Source organism: Megalobrama amblycephala, linkage group LG10 (assembly GCF_018812025.1).
Source record: "Megalobrama amblycephala isolate DHTTF-2021 linkage group LG10, ASM1881202v1, whole genome shotgun sequence".
In the NCBI taxonomy this organism is placed as follows: Eukaryota; Metazoa; Chordata; class Actinopteri; order Cypriniformes; family Xenocyprididae; genus Megalobrama; species Megalobrama amblycephala.
The window spans coordinates 27,503,146-27,526,529 of record NC_063053.1 but is presented as its reverse complement, the minus strand read 5'-3'; the positions used below and the strand labels follow the sequence as shown (position 1 = coordinate 27,526,529).

General features: G+C 37.7%; 1 protein-coding gene across 2 annotated transcripts in view; it reads left to right on the top strand.

Moving 5' to 3' along the window:
- Positions 1-1,349: 1,349 nt before the first annotated feature.
- Positions 1,350-23,384, top strand: part of prkceb (protein kinase C, epsilon b) — a 135,285-nt gene continuing 113,250 nt past the window's right edge. Inside the window, exon 1 of one of the 2 annotated variants that reach the window (XM_048205602.1) lies at positions 1,350-2,360. In XM_048205602.1, coding sequence (XP_048061559.1) covers positions 2,013-2,360 — 348 coding nt within the window. In that variant the 5' untranslated portion in view covers positions 1,350-2,012. Of the gene's footprint in view, positions 2,361-15,750; positions 16,096-23,384 lie in introns of those variants that run through there. The other variant, XM_048205604.1, reaches the window with a different exon arrangement.

The window sequence follows — 23,384 nt, the reverse complement described above, 5'->3', positions numbered from 1 at the left end:
GTCATCATTTACTCACCCTCAAGTTGTTACAAACCTGTGTGAATTTCTGTGTGAAGATATTTTGAAGAATATGGGTATGGCCCCATTGGAAATAGGGTGGAAAAAAATACTATGGAAGTAAAACTGTTTGGATACCCATATTCTTCAAAATATATTCTTTTGTGTTCAGCAAAAGAAGTAATTTCATACAGGTTTGGAACAACTTGAGGGTGAGTAAATGATGACAGAAGTTTCTTTTTTGTTTGAACTATCCCTTTAATCTTAATCGTATGATAAAGTTGTTTAAATGACAAACAGACAGAGCGCATCAGACACCTCTTTATAGTAACCCGGAGCAAAAACTTTTTCCTAAATAAAATGTTCTGCACTTTGGAGCAGCTCAAGACAACAGAAAGAGCAACAGGGAAGCATTTGTAGGATATGTGCTTTCATATGCGCCATTGAAGGCACATTTAAATGAACGATGCAACACTGATCAGCACACATTACTTATAATTCCTTCATTATACTTATTCTATATATATATATTTTAGAATATTATATATATATATATATATATATATATATATATATATATATATTTTTTTTTTTTTTTTTTTTTTTTATCATAACGCACCATCTAAGCCTGTTGCTGTAATGGAAATTCCATCCACGAGATGGCGCTTTGCTTGACTATTGATGATAAGGTGGACCTCAATATATCACATTTTCAACTTCAAAGTTGTCCTCAGTTGACAAAAGTCTGTCTTCAGACCAAGTGTTACAAATTTTATTACACATTTTTAATGTTATGTAGCGACATAATATACAAAAACATCACCATCTAGTTGAAGTAACCTAGTTTTTGTCTTGCAATTACTGTAAAAACGTTTTTTCATCATTATGTCATAACATTTTTGTTTGCTTTTAAATTGCTGTAATAACTCCTGTCATTTTTACTCGACTTTGCATTTTCAACTCGATTTTGTTCATTAGTAAAAGTGGTTGGAAAAACGGCTTGATTACCAGTGGAGTTGCCACAGTACGCAATGTAAACATCCATGTGCAGGATGAGGATAACACCCATAAACACCAATACGAAATTATTATAGAAATGGCTATAGCATTGTGAGGGTAGACCAATCCGTTCAAATAATCATTAATGATATATTAAAATAAAAGTATTCAGTTATAACTAAGAATATGTCACAGAGGGTCTTCATACGGTCTGTGGTCATCTGCATTGCATAACTTGAGCAGGGTGCATTATTCACATTTGGTATTCACATCCACGCTTCATCTTTACAGCCCCGTGGATGATGCTTGACCAGAAGCAGCAGCAGCAGCAGCAGCAGCGGGTCCAGCAGGGCCGCTACAGTGCCGCACTCACTCAGCCCTCTCCGCGCACTAACTGACGTGTTTTGCGCATTTCCTGGACCAGCCTTCACACACACAGTCAGGAGAAAAAGAGGCAGGTCTGCAGGAAACTGAGTACCGACGGTCAAACAAGGACCCTGGGAGAAGCAAGTGAGTACAGAGCCCTTGAAAACACCCGTTCACGTTCTCCAGTCTGGGGGGAATCGAAAGACGCTTTGCGGGGAGAACTTTCCTCCCAATGCGCGGAGGAGACACATCCAGTAGCGCTCCAGCCAGACGAGGGAACAGGCTCACCCTGAGGAGATCCAGCATATATATCTGGCATATTTTGAGGTGTGGAATGCTGGTCGTATCGGTGCTGATACACTGTAACTCTCCTTTTTCGCTCCAACTTGCTTTGCTGACTGCCTACAGGGGTGTTTGGACAGCTTCAAAATCACATACAGGTTGTCCGTAGGTCATAGCAATACATTCTCTTTCTGTCTGGACCTTCTACACTTTGCATGCAGATCCACGAGGACGACGAAGGACATTTACCGTTGTTTTATAAGGAGCAACAATCCCGTAAACAAACCGGTGGACCGTAACATACACTGGTTGAATAATTAACCAGGCGCTGAAGTGGAATATTGTTACTAAATCTTTCGAAAGTGGCCATGGTGGTTTTTAACGGTCTGCTGAAGATTAAGATCTGCGAGGCTTTGGACCTGAAGCCCACAGCCTGGTCTTTGAGACACGCCGTCGGCCCAAAGACGCAAACCTTCCTGCTGGACACGTACATCGCCCTCAACGTAGATGATTTTCGCGTGGGTCAGACCTCGACCAAGCAGAAGACCAACAGTCCCGTCTGGCACGATGAGTTTGTGACGGAGGTGCACGACGGCCGGAAAATCGAGCTGTCGGTGTTTCATGATGCGCCGATTGGCTACGACGACTTTGTAGCCAACTGCACCATTCAGTTCGAGGAATTGCTGCATAACGACAGCAAACACTTCGAGGACTGGGTAATGTCTTTTTTTTTTTTTTTTTTTTTTAGGGTGCGAATTATGGAAGATACCCCCAAACCATGTTGGAACCAATGGTCGCTGTGATTTGGAACACGGTTAAAAGAATTGGCGTCCATGTTCCAAAACACAGTCAAGATGTTTTTGTTTTCAGTTGAAAGTAAAAGGTTGTAGGGTGAAGTCTTAAGAGTTCATATTGTTTTTCATACAGGTATATATGCATTTCAGTGTTTGTAAACATTTCAGTAACTACAAAAGTTAGGTTACAAGTTGACCAGAGGGGCGTATCACCTGTCTTCAAATAGATGCTAGCAAACAGAATTTGCTTTAAACTGAGGAGGTAACCACAGCAACCGTACGCTGCTCCAGCTTTCAGTTGCGACCAGTATGTCGACACTAGACAAAACATGAGAAGTTCTGTCAGTTTTTTAAATGAATGATTTAGTTACATCTTAGGAACATCACCAAAAACATCAGTGTTTTGACTGTTCTAGTGGGGCCAAATGACAGTTGCGCGAGACAGATTACGCCTCAAAATACCTGTAAAATTCCTTTTTTAGACGTCAATTTATTGTTGTCATAGTGAGATGTTTTATTGCCTTGGGTAGACAACCTCAGAGTTCAAAATAAACCTCCCCACCAAAATGAGAACACGTTTATCTTCTCTTGAATGTTCTCTTCACATCATTCGTGTCATGCGCCAGCAGCAGGTGTGTGTGTGTTGCTTTCCTCTTTCTCTGATGCCACCTGCATAATTTCTGCAGCAAAGGCCTCAGATGAATGCTCAGATAACCCCGGTTGCATAGAGACGGTGAAAGAGATTGGCTGCCTGTCATAAATATTTCTGCAGCTGCAAAGAGCCATGCAGTCATCATTAATGCAGACATATGATAATATGATGCCAAACGGTCAGAGAACTTGCTTCTTTGAATCTGTTTAGGTTAGGACAGTATTTGTAAATCTGATATTTTGTAACATTTTGTACCCACACATAGGCCTAAACTGTAAAATGTTTTGTCGGGTAACTTTAACATTTCTTAATTACGTGATTAAAATGTAATTAAATAAAATAAAATTATTAAAAATAATTAAATAATTTCATATAATTTAACTGAGCTGACTATATAAGATTATATTAGATTTACATTTAAGCTATGGAAGTCAAAAATGTATGAATCAGAGCAAACCTTTTGTGATACTTTCATAGAAACACTAACCATTAACTATCATAAAACAGCCACTAGTTGCTGTATAGATTCAGACCATGAGAGTATCACTATATTCAGTATGACTGAAATATATAGTAGCCAACATTTTACACCATTTTTCAATTCAATCTGTATTTGATTGTCATTGGCAAACACGATGAGCATCACCATATCCTGGCTGCCCTGTCTAAATGTTTAGAGTTGAGTCGAAACAATGAATTGTACCAGAGTAATAGAATATCAATGAACAATATACTAGGTAATATAGGGTGACAGTGTCTTTTGTTACTCTTTACATGTACTTACTGTAGTAACAACAGTAATTATGCATATTTACATGCAACTAACCCCAAACCAAAGCATAATCCTAACCCTTTCCCTTTAGTAAGTAGTAAGTACGTGTTAATTAATACTACTCAGTACATAATGTATAATTACACTAACAAGGACACCTTAAAATAAAGTGTAACCTAATCTAGTTGTATATCATTAAATACTGTAGTACAAACTAGTTCTGTTGAATAAAAGTTTATATGTACAGCATCAGTCTTGGTCCATTTAAAGGGATAGTTCACCCAAAAATGAAAACTCATGCCGTTCCAAACCCATAAGATTTTAGTTCTTATGGCATCTTATAGCATCTTGTAACACAAATGAAGATCTTTTTGATGAAATCTGAGAAATCTGTCCCTCCATAGACAGCTATGCAACTACCACTTTGAGGCTCAATTGCTTTTTATGATGAACAGATTTAATTTAGGCTTTTATTCACATATAAACATTGATCAGCGAACATGAACAGAAGCTCAACCGAACCTGCTTAACGCATGAGAACAAACCTCTTGAGGAAGCTCAAACGTGCTGCGTAAAACACACGAGAATGAACCTCATTGGTTCTCGCACGCGCCAATCAAACATGCTTGAGCTTCCGTTTACCACAACTGATGTGTGAGTCAATGAATGTTAATATGCGAATATAAGCCTTAATTCAAACTGTTCATCATATAAAGCGATCATGTCTCTTCAGAAAATTTGGACTAAACCGCTCAATACATATGGATTAGTTTTACTGTTTCTTTATGAACATATTAAAGTGTTAAAGTGTCAGTTGCGTAGCTGTCAATGGAGGAACAGAAAGCTCTCAGATTTCATCAAAAATATCTTCATTTGTTTTCCGAAGATGAACGAAAGTCTTACAGGGTTGGGAATGACATGAGGTTGAGTAATTAAATGACATAATTTTCATTTATGGGACAAATGTCCCTTTAAGGGGGCCCCTGGTATGGCAGATGTGCAGTAGATGACTTGGCCACCGACTCAGAGCGACCCTAGAAACTGCTCTGCTCTTTGTAGTCTAACACAGACGGAGATGTGAATTATTGATGTGCCATCATAAGCTCCGTTGTGGTGGTAAGAAGTGCAGTGCCAATACAATCGCCTGCTTTTATGTTGCCATCTCAGATTGGATTGCAGAATGATTGGCCACTATTATTGAAGACAGAGAGCCTTATAAGTCTGTGTGCAGAATCTCCTGATCTGATCTATTTACACAAGCACATGGGTTCACATATACAGTATACAGAGATGTTGCCTGAAATAAGAATTGAAATATAAACATGAATATAGATGCTTGTTTACACAGATTACTACAGATGGATAGACAGATATAAACAGATTAAAAACAATGAGATGAAAATCTTCATATGTTTCATTTCAATGCTGACAGCTCTCTAATAATGCTCTATTGAGCTGTGTTGCTGTACTGGCTACACATGCAGCATCCAATGCTTCAGCAAAATCTGTTCTCACACAAGTACTTTTTGATACTTTTCGAGGAACTCATTGATTTTCTTCTCTGTATTTATATGAAGTTTGTTGACAAATGAAAAGTTGAGGACTTCTTAGGTAGAGCTCACAAAGTAGCTGGTATGACAGTGCAAACAAGAAACCAGTGGTTGGTTGCACCAGTTCTAGGTTACAACTTACCCTAGTTGGGGATAACACAAGGACTAATTTACAGCTTACACATCAGGGCTTTGTACCATTGAAAGCATTTGACATTTGTCCACATGTATATAGTATGCATGCAGGAATAACAGCTGGAAGAAAATGTCTGATCTACTGAATTACATAATTGAGATCAAGTTTTGTGTGACTTCAATCCCTTAGACATATATGAGGATGTTGATGTGAAAAAAAAAAAAAAACCCAACAACGATCTAAACTATGTATTTTCTTGTGTTTGAATTCCAAAAATAATTATTATTTACTTAAATGTATTTATTTAAAAAATGTTAATAAATAAATGTCAAATTTATTTCTTTTCCATACAACATTTAAATATATTCTTTATTGTATTTCATGATTATTTAGGCCATTACTATAACAACATTAGTTAACTGCTTTAGTTAGCACGAATTAAGAATGAACAATATACAGCATTTATTAATCTTAGTTAATGTTAATTCTAACATTTACTAATACATCATTAAATTCAAAAGTTGTATTTGGTAACATTATTTAATTCAGTGTGAACAAACATGAACAAACTGTGAACAAATGAACTGGATTTTTTTAAACTGACATTAACAAAGATTAATAAATACTGTAACAAATGTATTGTTCATTGTTAGTGATGTTAAAGTCATTTAACTAATGTTAAAGTCCCCCTGAAATCAAATTTTTTTTTTTTATATAGCTTTTAGTATTAATATGTTAGCCTTAAAGGGATAGTTCACCCAAAAATGGAAATTTGATGTTTATCTGCTTACTATCACTAATCGAGTGCTGAACGCAGTTGGACATAGTGGTGTTTTAGAGGTAAAAATGATATAAACACTGTTCGGTTTCTCACACAAACTGATCGTTTCCTGTCTTAGGACATTAATGTGTCGTCACGAGCCGCAGGGTTTAATTTGGATTTGTCTAAGCAAGTTTTATTTACTCTTATAAAAGAAGTTCCCATTGACCCACATTATAAGACTGACAGATGGCAACGGTTGGAGTTAAAAATCATCATTTGTGTTCTTCTGAAGAAACAAAGTCACCTACATCTTGGATGCGCTGGGGGTAAGCAGATAAACATCAAATTTTCATTTTTGGGTGAACTATCCCTTTAAGGTTATGAATAAGCAGGTGTATTCCAAAACAATGACAAAATTCGCATTTAGGAGATTTAAGAATTCAAAACTTACAGTCTCTCACTTCCACTAAAATAAATCACAGATTTTCATGACATCACCGCACATTTCAGCTTCTCATCAAATCTTTTGTCCAATCAAAAGCTCTCTACAATCTGAAGTCCCGCCCCCTCCTACACTATAAACAGACGCTGAAGCTGCGGCTGAAATCGATAATTTTTTTCACACATTTACTAGTTTCTATATGGTGAATAGCACATATAGAGGACAGGGAATGATTCAGACAGTGTGAATATGCTTTCCATCGAAGTGAATGAAGTCCGTTTTCGCATTAGTGTCACGTGAACCGCCGCAGAGTGAGCAGTCTGCTCCGGTCCAGAGACACGAGAGCACAGAGTGGATCATATGCGCGAGTCGGCACAGACCACAAAACATATTGAACCGTTTAAATTCTGCACAGAATGCTGCATTTTAAAGCAATATAGAGGAGATTAGGAGGAGAAACGGTTAGAGATTAGAAGGAAACCAAAGCTTTATTGAACTCAGTGGTTCTGGACAAGATATGATATACATGAAACGCAATTGGCTGTTTTAATACGAGGGCGGGGCTGTTCGATATATCCCACCCTGTCTTCCTGTTTCAGTTGAAATTACGTCAACACATTGAATAATGCTGCGCGTTCAAAGACACTTCAGTGGGCCAAATGAGACCTGTAAAGTGTTACCACAAATTGCTTGTGATGTTTGTAAGTCACTTAATTTATTAATATAAAACTGAAATGTTCAGCCTTTTTAAGGCTGCTTCGATTAATAAAGGTAAATGTCATATTAAATGATTACACATTACTTTGAAAGCAAATGATGCAGCCAAATTAACTAGAGATTTATTTACAAACAAACTAGTAGTGACTACATCTTAAATAAGACCATTTTAGGTGCAACCCTACCCAAGCCTTTCGTCCTCAGGCAAGCAGGATTCCTGGCAGAGCATGTCTGTGTGTGTCGTAGTGAGTATCTGTCAAGACAGGCAAGTGCCTGATAGTATAAGAGAAAAAGAGCATCAGTCTGTGAGACAGATGTGTGCAGAAGTAGGCTTTGGTCTGGCTCGTGGGAAGCACTTGCGTAATTTGGAAGTAATTTGTGAGAAAGTGTGAGAAAGGTTGTAGAGGTTTGGTCAGACTATGAGAATTACTCAGTCACCTATTTTCCCATGAACCCTATACATGCACACACTCTCACCTATTTCAAAGACAACTCCTCCCCGGTCATGCCCGCACTTGCATGCTGTTGGCTTATTCTGTTCTAAAGGGCATGTCAGTGTTATGTTGTTCATCCTAGGCAGCTCATTGCAGGAGCTTTTCATCTCCATTTGCTTTAACCGAGAGCCGCATGGTGGGGCCAGTTGGAGGTGTGAAGGCCGAGGTCTGCCGGCTGTGTAAACTTCAGAATAAGTTAGAGGTTGGGCTGATCCCACACGCCCACCATGTCTGTCTGCATGTCTTTTATCTGCCTTCAGTAGGGTTGTGAGCTAAGTTTGGGTATCGCTTGAATTTTAGTGATTCCGATTCTGCTTATCGATCATTTAGATCAAACATTTAGATATCAAACATATTTAGTCTTTTTGCAAAACATTCTGTTGCAGCTGAATACCATGAACAAAAATCATCAGAACACACAAGGGACTTAAGTCTATGGCTTTAACAAAAATACCACAGCAAAATCAACTAGACTAATATAAATTGCAAAAATAATTATAGAAAAGTAAACAGTCAGTAATAAAATAAGACCTAATAAACAAATTAGCAATAGCACAAATAAATACAACTGAACTAGGGCTGCACGATAGTAGAAAAAAACTGACATTGCGATATTTTGTTTTTCTGCGATATGACAACAATTATACCAGATGACTTGAATAGCTCTATTTGTAAAGAACTAATCATTCTAGAATGATTGGTGATTTTGTAGGGGAGTGCATAGAAAATAATAAACAAATTGCAAGCATAGATAAATACAATAAAACAAATATACAAATGAAATAAATAGTGATTTATGTTTTTCAGTCAAGTCTAACAACATTCAGGTACAGAAATTGAATCATCAAATGTAAAATAACACTGCATTCACTATATAAGTAAATAAATATTAAATATATAATAAATATGGTTAATCTTTGTTAATCAATTTATCTACAAAAGCGATTTTCTCTTTGTATTTTGTTGTTTGATTAACATTATTGACACAGACAGCAGCAGGTTTATTAGGCTGCTTTCACTTTAAGACTGAATGCACAGATCCAGTATACTGATACACATCTGTTTTAGTTATTTACGTTCACTTAAGACATAAGCGACTGTGTTTACGAGGATACTCACTGAGACTCACATTTTGACATAATTTTGTGTATATGTGTCCGTTCAAGAACAAATAGACATGAAAGAGACCGGAATTCGGTGTGCTGTATGTGCTGCTCTGTGTGCACGTGCAATGTCCAAATTGAGTTCTCTTTCATGTCTTCTTGTGCTTGAATGGTTTAAAATCGCTTGGATTTTTAAACTGACAGGACCAAAAACACATGCAAATGATAAACTTTCAGTCTATGATGGTTAAACTTTGCAATTAATCTGCAAATCAGATGCTTTTCGAACCGTGGGGCCTGGTCTGTATTGATCAAGGGTCAACTGTGGTCCTGCAATGTGACTATTGCGGATTGTGACATTGATGCTAAAACAGTGCCTACAGCCCTAAACTGAACAATGTTCAGGTACAGAAATTGAAATCAAATGTTGTCAAATTTAACACTGCATAGTTTTCTTTTTATAACCAAAACCAACTGTTTACAAGGATATTTTGGAATACACACAGGAATTGATAAGTGAAATCGAAATGCGAATGGATCTTGGAAATGTCTTTTCGAATAGTTCTTGAAAATTTGGAACCTGTTCTAAAATGGAGCTGGTTCTCTATACCCAATTAACTGAAAACTGATTCTTATTCAGAACTGGTTAAGGCTGCATGATAATGGTTAAACTGATAATTACAATTATTTTGCTTAAAAAATTATAACCACATTTTTTTGTCATTTGAGACATTTCTTTTTACATTTCATCAGAATTATTGCACTTTCATGTAAGCACAAATCAAGAGAGCATCAACTCATACACAGAGTTTATTTTTCCTCATTTAGCTTCCTGATTTATTATGTTTATCTTATACAGTTACCCTGCTGAGAAATTAAGTAAGAACCAGCATGAATTCCATGTTGGTCCAGGCTTGTTTATGCTGGTTAGAGCTGGTATAGTGCAGGGCTAGCAGAAATCATAACCATGAGCTCTAGATCTGGTTACATTTCTAACACTGCTAGTCGGCATTCAGTTGTGTAGTACATGCACCAACATGACAAAAAACAAGAGACTAGGAGTCTTTATGTGTGTGCTAGGCTTTAGAAGAGCAACTTGATTTTAAACCATATCTTGGCCTGACACTTTAGTGGATGGGCTGACTGGTAGACACTCACTATTTTTTCTTTCTCTCAAAGCTCCAAATAAATTAAAGCACGGGGAAGTACACTGTTAAACTTAGAAAGAAATTACTTTTTTTCTTGAGATAGATTAAATGGCTATAGGTATGCCTTAACTAGCCTTAACCAGAAATGCCTACGCGTGTGTCCTCATCTACAAGCCGCTGCATGTGTGATGTATAATTATGAACATTCTTGTTGCATAAAGGTGCATAAATGTCTTTTTATTCCGGCTACATTCCTGTGGGCGAAGAGGAAAGGCTGTGTGTTTTGGCGCTGATTAAGTTTTGTAGATAATAAGCCTTTGAAGGACTACCAGTTTTATTTTTATGATTCTCTCTCATCCATCTCTCTTTTACTGCTTTGTCATATTTTATTGTATCTCTTGGACTGTAATGTGTGCTGTGGCAAAAGCAGAGGACTATAATGTCTTTGAAACATTTAAATTGAAATTATTGTTTCATGTAAGGAACACAGCTGACACTTCTAAAATTGCAAACACTTTCTTTTGTGGAAGATTGAATATTAAATAGATGAGCATTTGGTTGGGTGAATTCAATACTTTAAATGAATTGAACCAGTTGCTTAGTAAAATGATTGACTTGCTGAATTCAGAACTGCATACTACTCATACTACTTTTACTATATCTTTAAGAGCAGTATGCTATGTGATTCCGAATTCAGAAACTGTTTCGAAGCTCTCGAAACACCTGAAGACCCCTGCTGGTCAGAATGTTGCAAATGCAATGAAAAGTCAACCCAAACAAAAAAACATACACTAATCAATTGGAAATGTTTTATCGAAAGTGTAATATATTTAAATCATCGAATAGCATTAAATATGTAGTATATAATATGTGTTATTTTTAGGCTGCCCGACTAAAGATTTTTCTAGTCAACTAGTAGTCATTCTTTTTTAAGCCATTAGTCAACTAGTCACACGTTTATGATATTAATTTAATTACTTAAATATATATTGGAGGGTGGCATCGGAAAATGGTTTGAGTTTCAGGGCTGAAAAAGAATATTATATGTAACATTGTTAACATTGTTCTACATTACAGAGAAATACTAAACCACAATAATTAGCTTTTAAAATATAAATCAAGCACCTATAGATAAATTAAGGTGCCTATAGAGAGAAATGTTGTTAAGTTAAACATCATGCAGTAAGCGTGGTACTAATTTGCTTCCACGTTCCACACGAACACTTGGACATCCACCTAATAATATCGCACATTTATCTAGGTTAACAATAACGTTGGTTAACCATGGTTAGCCATAGGGCTGGACGATATGGCCAAAATTTATATCACGATATAATTCTTAATTTCGGTCGATACAATATAATTCCTATATCGATATGAACTATATAGCCTCAGAAAAACTGCCAAGAATGGCCACAACGGATGTCTGTACCTACAAACATCTGAAAAATGAATTTGCCAAATCTATGAAATCTCTTCCTATAAAACTATATAATATGTTAGAAATAAAAACAGTACAAATAAATTTATGTTCAGCTTTTATTTGTATTTAGCCTTCATACAAACATAAAAATAAACATAAGACTCACTCACTTTAGTAATATTAATATCTTTAACATTAAACTATAATGTAGGCTGATTTTATTATTCTTAAAGGGTCATGAAACCCCAAAACACTTTTTTTTTTTTTTAGATGTAAACAGATATGTATAGGCTGCACATCATTGAAAACACTAAAGGTACTCATTAATGTTATTCATAAGTGAAAAATTGTTATTTTTGCATTTTCAGAGCGATTTCTGTATTGTTTGAAACGTAATCGTGTACTTTAGGCCCAAGTATGGGCATGGTCGAACATGCTGACGTAGACCATTTCGAGCGAATCTCGACATACATTCATGACATAAAGCTCATTTAATCCAATCACTGCGCTGTAGTATGAATAAGATTATAATTGCGGTATTATGCATGAGGAAGTATCACTTCTCTCGCCTCAGTCTGTTGTCATTCAGAGACATATCGTTGGTGTTCGTTTGCTCAGTGCTACAACACAATGTGTTTTCCTGCGACGCGACCAGAGCAGAGGTTTGTGTGCATGTGGATTGTTTTGCTGTGATCTACCAGCACAAATGGAAAATGTTTGCGTGATATCGCATTACAGCAGAGAATTCAAATGTCACTAAAGTGCGGCTCATTCACCTCTGCCTGCTCTAGCTGCGTTCAAACGCGCGAGCCATATAGGCTATGTTTCCTTCAGCACAGCACGTGTTGTTTGTATTTTGCTCGCGATGCGGTCAGAACTGGAGTTTGAATACGAACACATGAAAAATACGATTGTTTTTATGATATACAGGCGGAGCGCGCATATGCTCGGTTTCAGCGCGGCGCTCCACGACGAGTTTAATAACACTAGCCACGTGACACATAGTGTTTAAAGTTTTTATTTCACAGATTCTCCTGCACCAAACATTAACCAGCACGGTGTAGTTATGCACACATATTTTCATCAAGTTGTGGAAGCTTGTTCCGTCGCATTTGCATCAGATGTACTCATTTTGTAAAACTTGCCGCGTTCGCGTTTGATCTTACCGTACAACTGTTGAGCACTGGCTGGTGGCTGCATGTCTCTGTGGTGTACGTCATCACGCAAATAGCCAATCGCGTTCTGCTCTTTCTAACGGCTGCGCCTGAGATATGCTGTAATGTATATATCGAAATACCGGAAATGTGTTTAAAAATCATATCACCGTTATCGAAAAAAATTATATCGCGATATATATTGATATTGAATTATTGTCCAGCCCTAGTTAGCCATGGTTAACGTTAGGCTTCTACTGACAAGTTTCAAATGATAAGTCATGTTTGAAGTCAATGAATTATAGGAGAACATTTCAATTTCCTGCCCAACATAATTACCACATAGACCAGCCATGTTAAAGATCTGTCCGTCACGGACTTCGCAACTTTTTGTGGAGTTTTTTTTTCAACCAAAATTTGGTTTACAAACCTCTTTTCATCGACTAACATTTAGTCGACTATTAAGGTTATGATACATGGGGCAACTTTTTGAGCAACGTTGTTGGGCAATGTAGATGAGCGATGTTGATTGGGCACTTTCCCATTGAGAATGGGCAACAAATTTCGATCTAAAGTATCCAGATAGAATTTCTTCCCCATTCTCAATGGGAAAGTGCTCAAGCAACATCGCTTGGCAACACTGCCCAACAACATTGTGAGAACTCTACCCGATAAAATATTTTGGAGCTTGACATAACTAGAGACATATATTCGTTATAAAAAATAATCAAATTATAAGAAATATCTTGATTTTTAGTTGTTTTACCTTATTTTCATTCCTGTTTTGTCTTATTTTAAATCATTTTAAGTCATCTTGAGGCCCCCTAGTGGGCCCCGGCCTGATCTAAATAACCTTTAAACCACTATAAAGCACCTTCTGTGCAATGGAAAAGTTCAAGGTCATTCATGGAACCATATATGCCATTAAAGAACTTATTTCTAAAGGCCCCGATATACTCAAGTTCTTTTTTGTTCTTCGTTTAGGGGTAAAACAAAGTTCGAAATACGTGAGCAGCGATATACTGTTATTGAACATCTGATGCTGCCCACTCTCTGCAAACTCTGCAATTCGGCACGTTTATTTATATAGCACACTTTATACAATAGATAGATTTTAAATCAAGCAGCTTTACTGTATTAAACATGAAAAACAGTGTCAGTGTCTCATTTCATTATAAGTACAACTTCATTTTCTTCTATAAAACAGCTCTCCAATGTGTTCATGTTTTCACTCGTGGACTTCTGACCTCCACGGATTGAACAGGAGAAATTAAGCAAAATATTTTCACGTGAAAGAAGGCGGAGTCTCCTCGCACCTATCTATTATGTAATTGCCATGGATCAATGGTAGTACAAAGGTGTTTACTAGCTGTTCTAAACTTCCAAATCGAACTCCAAATGAAGTTCATTTTGGCCTCATTTTGTTCAAAATGAGGTCACATCAGTTTGTTCTTCAATTTCAGAGGAAGTATATACAAACCCGATTCCAAAAAAGTTGGGACACTGTACAAATTGTGAATAAAAAAGGAATGCAATAATTTACAAATCTCATAAACTTATATTTTATTCACAATAGAATATAGATAACATATCAGATGTTGAAAGTGAGACATTTTGAAATGTCATGCCAAATATTGGCTCGTTTTGGATTTCATGAGAGCTACACATTCCAAAAAAGTTGGGACAGGTAGCAATAAGAGGCCGGAAAAGTTAAATGTACATATAAGGAACAGCTGGAGGACCAATTTGCAACTTATTAGGTCAATTGGCAACATGATTGGGTTAAAAAGAGCCTCTCAGAGTGGCAGTGTCTCTCAGAAGTCAAGATGGGCAGAGGATCACCAATTCCCCCAATGCTGCTGCGAAAAATAGTGGAGCAATATCAGAAAGAAGTTTCTCAGAGAAAAATTGCAAAGAGTTTGAAGTTATCATCATCTGCAGTGCATAATATCATCCAAAGATTCAGAGAATCTGGAACAATTTCTGTGCGTAAGGGTCAAGGCCGGAAAACCATACTGGTTGCCTGTGATCTTCGGGCCCTTAGACGGCACTGCATCACATACAGGAATGCTACCGTAATGGAAATCACAACATGGGCTCAGGAATACTTCCAGAACTCTAAAACTCTATAGGTCAAAAAAGAAGCCATATCTAAACATGATCCAGAAGGGCAGGCGTTTTCTCTGGGCCAAGGCTCATTTAAAATGGACTGTGGCAAAGTGGAAAACTGTTCTGTGGTCAGACCAATCAAAATTTGAAGTTCTTTTTGGAAAACTGGGACGCCATGTCATCCGGACTAAAGAGGACAAGGACAACCCAAGTTGTTATCAGCGCTCAGTTCAGAAGCCTGCATCTCTGATGGTATGGGGTTGCATGAGTGCGTGTGGCATGGGCAGCTTACACATCTGGAAAGGCACCATCAATGCTGAAAGGTATATCCAAGTTCTAGAACAACATAAGCTCCCATCCAGACATTGTCCCTTTCAGGGAAGACCTTGCATTTTCCAACATGACAATGCCAGACCACATACTGCATCAATTACAACATCATGGCTGCGTAGAAGAAGGATCTGGGTACTGAAATGGCCAGACTGCTGTCCATATCTTTCACCCATAGAAAACATTTGGCGCATCATAAAGAGGAAGATGCGACAAAGAAGACCTAAGACAGTTGAGCAACTAGAAGCCTGTATTAGACAAGAATGGGACAACTTTTTTGAGATGTGTTGATGCCATGAAATTTAAAATCAACTTATTTTTCTCTTAAAATGATACATTTTCTCAATTTAAACATTTGATATGTCATCTATGTTGTATTCTGAATAAAATATTGAAATTTGAAACTTCCACATCATTGCATTCTGTTTTTATTCACAATTTGTACAGTGTCCCAACTTTTTTGGAATCGGGTTTGTAGTGCAGTGGCAAACCATTGTCATTTCAAAATGTTTTGAAACGTATGTCGTAACGAATCCTTATTTACTGAAATCACATGACTTTGGCAGTTGGATACATACTCTGAATCAGTGGTTGAAACAAATGATTTGCAAAGATGCTTCACAAAGCAGCATTTCGAAAGCGCCCATCACTAATTATGAAATTTCAGAATTTTTTGAGAGCGAATTGCCATTGTCACTCCATTAAAAAACCTGTGTAAAGAGCAGATTTAAGTACTCAAAAGTGGAATACAACCGCATTTAGCTGCATCATGTTTGTGGTCAGAAATTAAAGTACCAACACTTAACCCTATGCCTGTACAGAGATTCATTCAGCTCAGTGTCATTTCCAGTGTGAAGTGTGGAGGTAAGATCTTTCTAAAGTGTGTCATTTCTATACTCACTTGTAATCTGTTTTGATAGTGCCATAATGTTAGCAGTTTTTGTTGAATTAACCTATGATTGGAATACTTCACCTTTAATGGTCAACATCCCATGTTTTATCTAGTCGTTAACAAATGATGGTTAATTGTTGATTAGCCAAATTACTACCTTCAAATAGAGAAGCATTTTTCTGTTTTTGCTCAACTGCACATGTACCTGTTGTAATGTTAGTAATTAAGAGGCAATGGCTCAAAATAAGTTGGAGTGCAATCCAGCTATCCAAAAGATGGCCTTATTTGACCTTCTCTCCCATTGTCTAACCATGGTCTGTCATTATCATGGACTCCAGTTTTCCCTCTTAACCATTAACTCCCCTCTTAACTGTCATTATTTCTCTTTATTTATTAATTTTTTTCAGCTTTCAACTGCGTCAATGCAGTTATTCTCTCATGTTCCCCTGACATTTGATTGGTTGCACTGCTAAATCAGTACATCAATCAGCAACTCATTAGTGTCTACAAATATCAGCAAGTATTGTTTTACTTAGCTGCTTTTTTTTCTTCGCTCAAATTTGCTTGTTCATTTATTTGTTCATTCATTAGTTTGTTCGATTTTTTTGGTTGTTCAATCGTGCTTGTTTTGTTCATTAATTTGTTTGCTTGTTTGTTCATTAAATATGATACAGCTTAATCTACATTGTGTATAATGTGTGAACTGTAAGTAAACTCTTGGAGCGACACAGGAGCAGGTGTTAAGCAATATCACCACAGACAGTGTCACTCTTGAACCTGAAGGATTGGCTTTCCTGAAAGGTTAACCACACAGGATTGTCTCTCTCAGCTCCCGGTTCCTCTACCTTAAGTTGATATGGAACTCTTAACATAACAAGATAGCCTCAAATTTTGGTTTGGTGAACGGTTTTATTGAATCATGTGTTATGAAATTGCGCTTTAGTGTTAGCTTTGTCATGAATCAGCTGGGAATCTGTATTTTAAACAGACACACTGGTTTGTTTGTTGTGTGGTTAAGAGACATTACATTACTGATGACGTATGTGGGCATTGTCTGCTGAGTGTTGTGGGCAGCAGCAATGGGAGACATCTATATTCCACTTACCTTCAAGCTTCTGACGTAGATCTGCAGAAAACAATAGTGTCATGGCTGCTTCTCAAAGCTCTTCTCGCTGCCAGACACAACACACCCTCTGCGATGACATCCATGCCCTCTGTCTTTGCCTTTAGTGTCTGTTTTAGGATGCTCTTGCTGCAGGAAAGAGCAGCTAACAATGTGAGAACGCTTTTTATAACATGTAAAAATAACTCTTGATGACCAAACTAAATATAAGAAGGAATGACCTGAACACACATACTTTTAAACTGTTCTTGTGTTGTAGCTAACTGCTGAAATTAATTGCTACAGTTTCAGTGCCATTAGCTACGTTTACATTGACACCTATTGTTTCAATCGGAATGAAATCTTGTGCGCATGTCACAAGCTAGAAATCAGAGTAGATCTTTTGACATGCACACAATGCATGAATATTCAAAGTTTCCTGCTGTTGCCACTTGCTAAGCTTTCCCCATACCATTGCTTTTTTTCTTTATTTTGCAGACTTAATATTTATTTATTTAAGGGAGGCGATGAGCACATGAATCTTTGTGACATGCTGCTATTTATCGAGCAGTAAAAATGCTCCTTCCCGCACCCAAATCCAGGTATCTGTGGATGAGAGTCCGAAGCAAGGACTAGTGGGACAATGTTATTCTGCAGCACTTCACAGAAGATCAGTGGAAGGAGAAATTTTAGAATGTCATTTATGACACTATATTCAACAACAACAGCTTGTTCCGTACGTCATACATCATTTCATCATTTCTACATTTTATATAATGATCTAGTTGTCTTTTGCTAAAAATTCGCAAGTTTGTTAATGCGACAGTAATGTTCCATATAATAAATAACCATGTGGTAATGCCTAATTTTAAATAATATAGTGAATTGGCCTTACAAATGAAAGGCACTGTTGATTATTTGGTCTTTTTATTTTGAACTTGATGGACACAAACAAAAAGATATGATTATACATAACAAATGAAAGTGATATTTTCCATTCTAAAATCTGATTGTATGAAACACATTTGAAGCTGTTCTAAAATAGCTGATATATAGATCAGTTTTGATGAAGTCTGGTAGTGGTATTGTATCTGGGCCATTGTATTATGTTGGTGTCATGTGTTGATCACACAGCAGTGGTCTGGTATTTATATCCTTAAAATGCCACTGCATTAAGGTCACGATTGACAGACAGGACCAATATAAAAGCTGTCTGGATTGACAGGACCCTTTCTTAGCTTGGCCTTGTTTCCCCGTGGGGCCCGACAGAGGAGCGGACAGTAGTATCCTCCTGGTGGCCCTGGAGGAAACAGGGGTCGGGGTACTGCCGGGACGGAGCTAAAAATACCAGCGGTGCGTTTGAGTCACACGGTAGCCTGGGCTTCCTGTTTTCACTCTCCCATATTTACTTCCCAGAGAGATAGAGGGGGACAGAGAGGAGGTGGTGGGGTGAGGCTGGGGGACCTGATGCCTTCAGAGATATCAAGACAAGCATGTTCACTTACTGATTTTGATTCCCACAGAAAGAAAAATGGAGAATAAATGGCTAAAGGTACATTATGATGGGATTATAGGTGAGAAACATTGCTGTAGAATATGATTTTTATTCATTAAAGCTGCTATAAATGATTTCAGCTGTTTTGATAACTTAAGCAGCATAGGCAAACCCGGCATTGCATTGTTCATCATGGCGCCGAATAATATGCAGTACGTCCTTAAAATGTATTTTGAATTTGATGTGAGTAGATTAAAACAATGGTAGGTAGCATGCACACTGTATGCCTATCTAACTGTGGTATAACCATACTTGTTTAACTGTAAACTGTAAACATGTAAACTGGAGTGAAGATTTCTGCTCGTGTCATGTAAACATCTTTCTGCGATTAAGACCTTACTCTGATTATTAGAGATAATCGCATTATTGGTGCACATGTAAATGTAGTCAATGACCACGAGAAACAGAGTAACTTACAGTAAATACACAAGGAGACGAACTTAATTACAAACAGGTGTCCTCATTACATGAATATCCATGACGACTGACTGATAGTGGTGGGAAACTAGAACAAAGAAAACAAACTAAAAGTCATTGAAAATTAAATCAATACTAAATAAACATGACAGAACTTCCCCCCCATTGGAAGGCGGCTCCTGATGCAATAAAAGAAAAGGTACATAGTCCTTTTAGTAGGGAGAGTCATAACAGGTAGTAGACGACAGCACCAGGGTGAATCAGATTGAGCGAGGAGCCAGGGAGGAGATTAATGCAAGCAGAGGCAGACAAAAGTCCCAATTACAGGTGGCAGAAGAGAGTACCAGGGTGTATCAGATGGTGGAAAGAAGAACCATGGAGAAGGCGATGGTAGGATGATGCAGGTGGAAGCAAAGAGCATAGGTGATAAAAAGGCCCATGGTGGAATCGATAGTGGGATGAGCCAGGGTGGAGCTGAGAGATCTGGAGACCTGGGCGAAGCTGGGGCAATGACAGGACCAAACGATATTGTAGATTCAGAGGCCTAGGAAGATCTGCAGTGATGAGCACTTGAGGTGGAGTAAGGATACCGGTGGACTGAGGTGACTCTGGTGCGACCGAGGACCAAGGGAGAACCAGAGGGAAGGCGAAGCCCGATGGAGCCAAAGGGGTGGAGGGATGAAACACAGTGAGAGTGAGCCCAGTTGAGCCGTGAGGAGAATGGTCCCAGGTGGAGCCGAGGGGGCGAGAATCCAAGGTGGAACCGACTGGTTGGTGGTTTACAACTTGAGCGGAGCAAGGCTGTCATCATCCTCAAGCTCCACTAAACATCCCACAGGTTCACGTGTAGAAGTAGGCTCACACACCTGGTCAGACTAGGTGGAGACTTTCGGTTCCGGGACGGACGTAGCTCCATACTCTGGCTCCATTGCAGGCATTGCCATAGGCTCAGGGTTTGTGGCAGATGTCAGCATCGTCTCCAGCTCTGCGGTGGGCTCAGGCTCCTTTCCTGCCATGGGCGAGTGCTCAGTGGCCGTTAACGTTGGCATCAGCTGAGGGTATGTACACTGCAGACAACTGAGGATTGCCTATCTCGATATTCATTTCTTTGATTTGTTGTAATTGTCAAATATCATTTTGACAGCTGATAAACATAATGGGGGCTCAGCAACAACAACATCAGAAACGCATTTGAAAAAAGATAGATAAATCCAATACTGATTAAGTAATTCCTGAGTCATTCAAACTTGATTTGTTTTTTGTGTTTTTTTATTGTGATATTTTAGTGGCTTGAGTTTGACGTGATGTGATTATTCCCTGCCTTGTGACAGAAACCTCTTATCTACAATTAGATTCTTGATTCTTGATTGTCGATTCTGAGATGGACAGACCAGCTGCAACCCCGCGATGTGATAAGAGGGAGGAACACGTTCTCTCTAGTTCACATTCCTTAAATAAAAAAATAACTTAGAAAAGTCCCTACAGACTAAAAAGAAGAAAAAAGGGAATGCTCAAGAGAAGTCCTTTTGTGAGTGTGAGTGTGTTTACACACATATTGGTTCTAAGGGTAGCGTCTAATTGAAACAGATGGACTAGAGGTGGTAGGTCATGTAGTGGTCTCAAAAGCATGACTCGAGTTTACACTCATGTGATGTCTGTCTTCGTTTGCTCTTTAAGTAAATTAATGTTAATGTAATAGTGTCTTGAAGGGATGCAGTGTAAGAATGGGCATTGATGCTTGATGCACTTTCAGCATTCAAATTGTGCTATTTGAACAGTGTTGAAGAGTCACAAGGGAGATTGAGAGACAGAATGCATTCCAGGAATGCTTTTAAGTGTAGGTCTCTGATTTGAAATAGGGCTGTCACCACTTGAAATATCAGCTAATGCACATACCAAAGCTTGTAAACATATTAACACACGCACACACTGCACATAAACCTTGTGTAACAATAAACATTCTTGTGTGGAAAATAATGTTGTGAATGGGTAAATTATGTTCTTGTGTGAAGCTCACAAAAACATCCAAGCCACATTTAACCTCCCAAAAGTAATTAGCATAATTTGAGCATTTATTCTTAATATTGTAATACTAGTTTAATTTAATTCACAGTAAATGTGTACTTTTGTGGACTTTTTACACTTGTCAACATTTTAATGTAAATGTTTTTATACAAAAAAAAGAATTGTGTTTTATTGACTAACTTAAACATACTAACATTATTTCTGTCACCACAACTCGCGGAGTGTTTGGCATGGTAATGGGTATGACAGTGTTGATATGTTTGGTCTTGGCAGAATAGATCTGCTACACTGCTGCTGCTTTTATTGCTGCTGCTGAAGAGGAAGTACGGACTTGCTACTGCCAATACATATACAGACACGCTGCTGTGAGCAAGCAAGACACGCTGCTGCTGTACAATATAGTGTACATGAATTACCCATAGCAGATCTATACAGGTGGAGCTGGGGAAGGTGGAGGGTTTCTGAAAGCATGCTGCACTGCTAAGGCAAATGCTACCCAAGTATTTGAAGGTTGAGCAGCGAGCTCATTGGCTACTGATATGGCAGGAACCAATCAGCTGTGCCCTATAGGTAATGATGTGGTTACGAGCAGGTTGAGTTAAAGGACCTATTAGCCTGCGCCATCTAGAGTTTCATGACAGAACTTTGTATGTATTACAATTTCAAAATTATGTTTAATAATATGTTTATATTTTTTTTGTTATGATATTGATGGATTAAAAATACTTAATTGTCTTGATAATATTGTCATGATACAAATGATCTCATCTAGTCTTAAAACAGGTTTATTTTTTAAGCAATACGTAGACATTTTTGACCCTTCTTACAGCAATCTACTTAAAGATAACATTTTAATTTGGTGTTAAAATACTTTCCCTTAGCTTATCCCAGTGTAATGTAGAGAGGCAACTGTATGTAAGCCATATAAGTAGTTGTTCCTTGAAGAAAAGAGGAGTGGAGACAATGTGGAACCTGTCAATCATCAATTTGTTTGTCCAACTTCTGGGTCACCCTGTTGTGAGCTTTGGGCGGGACTACATGTTTGTACTGTTTCCAGTATACCTGGAGAAATCAATTAGCATTCTACCTCGGGAGCAGCTGCATGGCTGGAGCAAGAGCTTACAGATATTTTTGATTTGAAATCAGCTATCTTTGCTCATGGAACCACAAACAAATTTTGATCCAAATGCCATGTGACTAACTGGCTGATGATGGCACAAGAACTTCGCTTTTAAGTGCCCATAAAAAGAATCAGGCACTGATAAAACGCCTGTAGCTGTAAAAGCGGACTAGTATATGTGTTTACCTATTCGGCGTGATGTTTAATGTCTCCGACAACCTCTGTAGTCCCATTTACCAACTGTTACCAAAACCCTTTTTTCAAGACAAGTAAAAGCTTAAAAATATCTCAAGTGGGGTATTATTAATGTATTTTATGTTGTAGAATAAAACAAATATCAAAAGCTCAAGAAAATATCTTGAGCTTTTGTTCACCACAGACTTTATTGCAGGCATTTAACCAAAAACCCATTCAAAGAACATTTTGACTTCAGGACGATGGAACCAGAAGTGCTAATTCTTTTCCGGGTTTTGAAAAAAAATATGTCATCCCAGCAGCACTGTATTGTAGTATAATCATTACATACATTATTACATATTATTTAATTTAATTTTATTTTATTTTATTTTCCACTGTTTGTAGATGCAGGCATACAGTCAGATGGCACATAATGAGGTTTATCTCTGTGGGCAGTACTAGTACAACTGCAAATGAACAATCTTTTTGGGCACCTGCACAAATTTCAGTGTCCATCTGTTAGCTGTAGTGCACAGATTTGAGTATGACCCAGTGGAAATAGACCATTCTAAATGCTCATTAACAAATATGGGGATTCTTGAAAGTGGTACATGAAGCAACTCTAATAACACAGCACTTATGCTGACTTCACATCCTCTTGGGATGATCTTACTTTTGTGATGTGCTTTCAAGCAATTTTGGTTGGAACAAAATGAATCTGTTGGGCAGTGACATATTCACTCTAATGGAACAAAATGAAGAGAAAACGATGTGCATTAGGTGTGTAATCAATGCTTTATCTTATCATTTCAGAGCTGCCACACAGTTATCGGAAATGTTATATAGTACATGTTTTCATTTATTC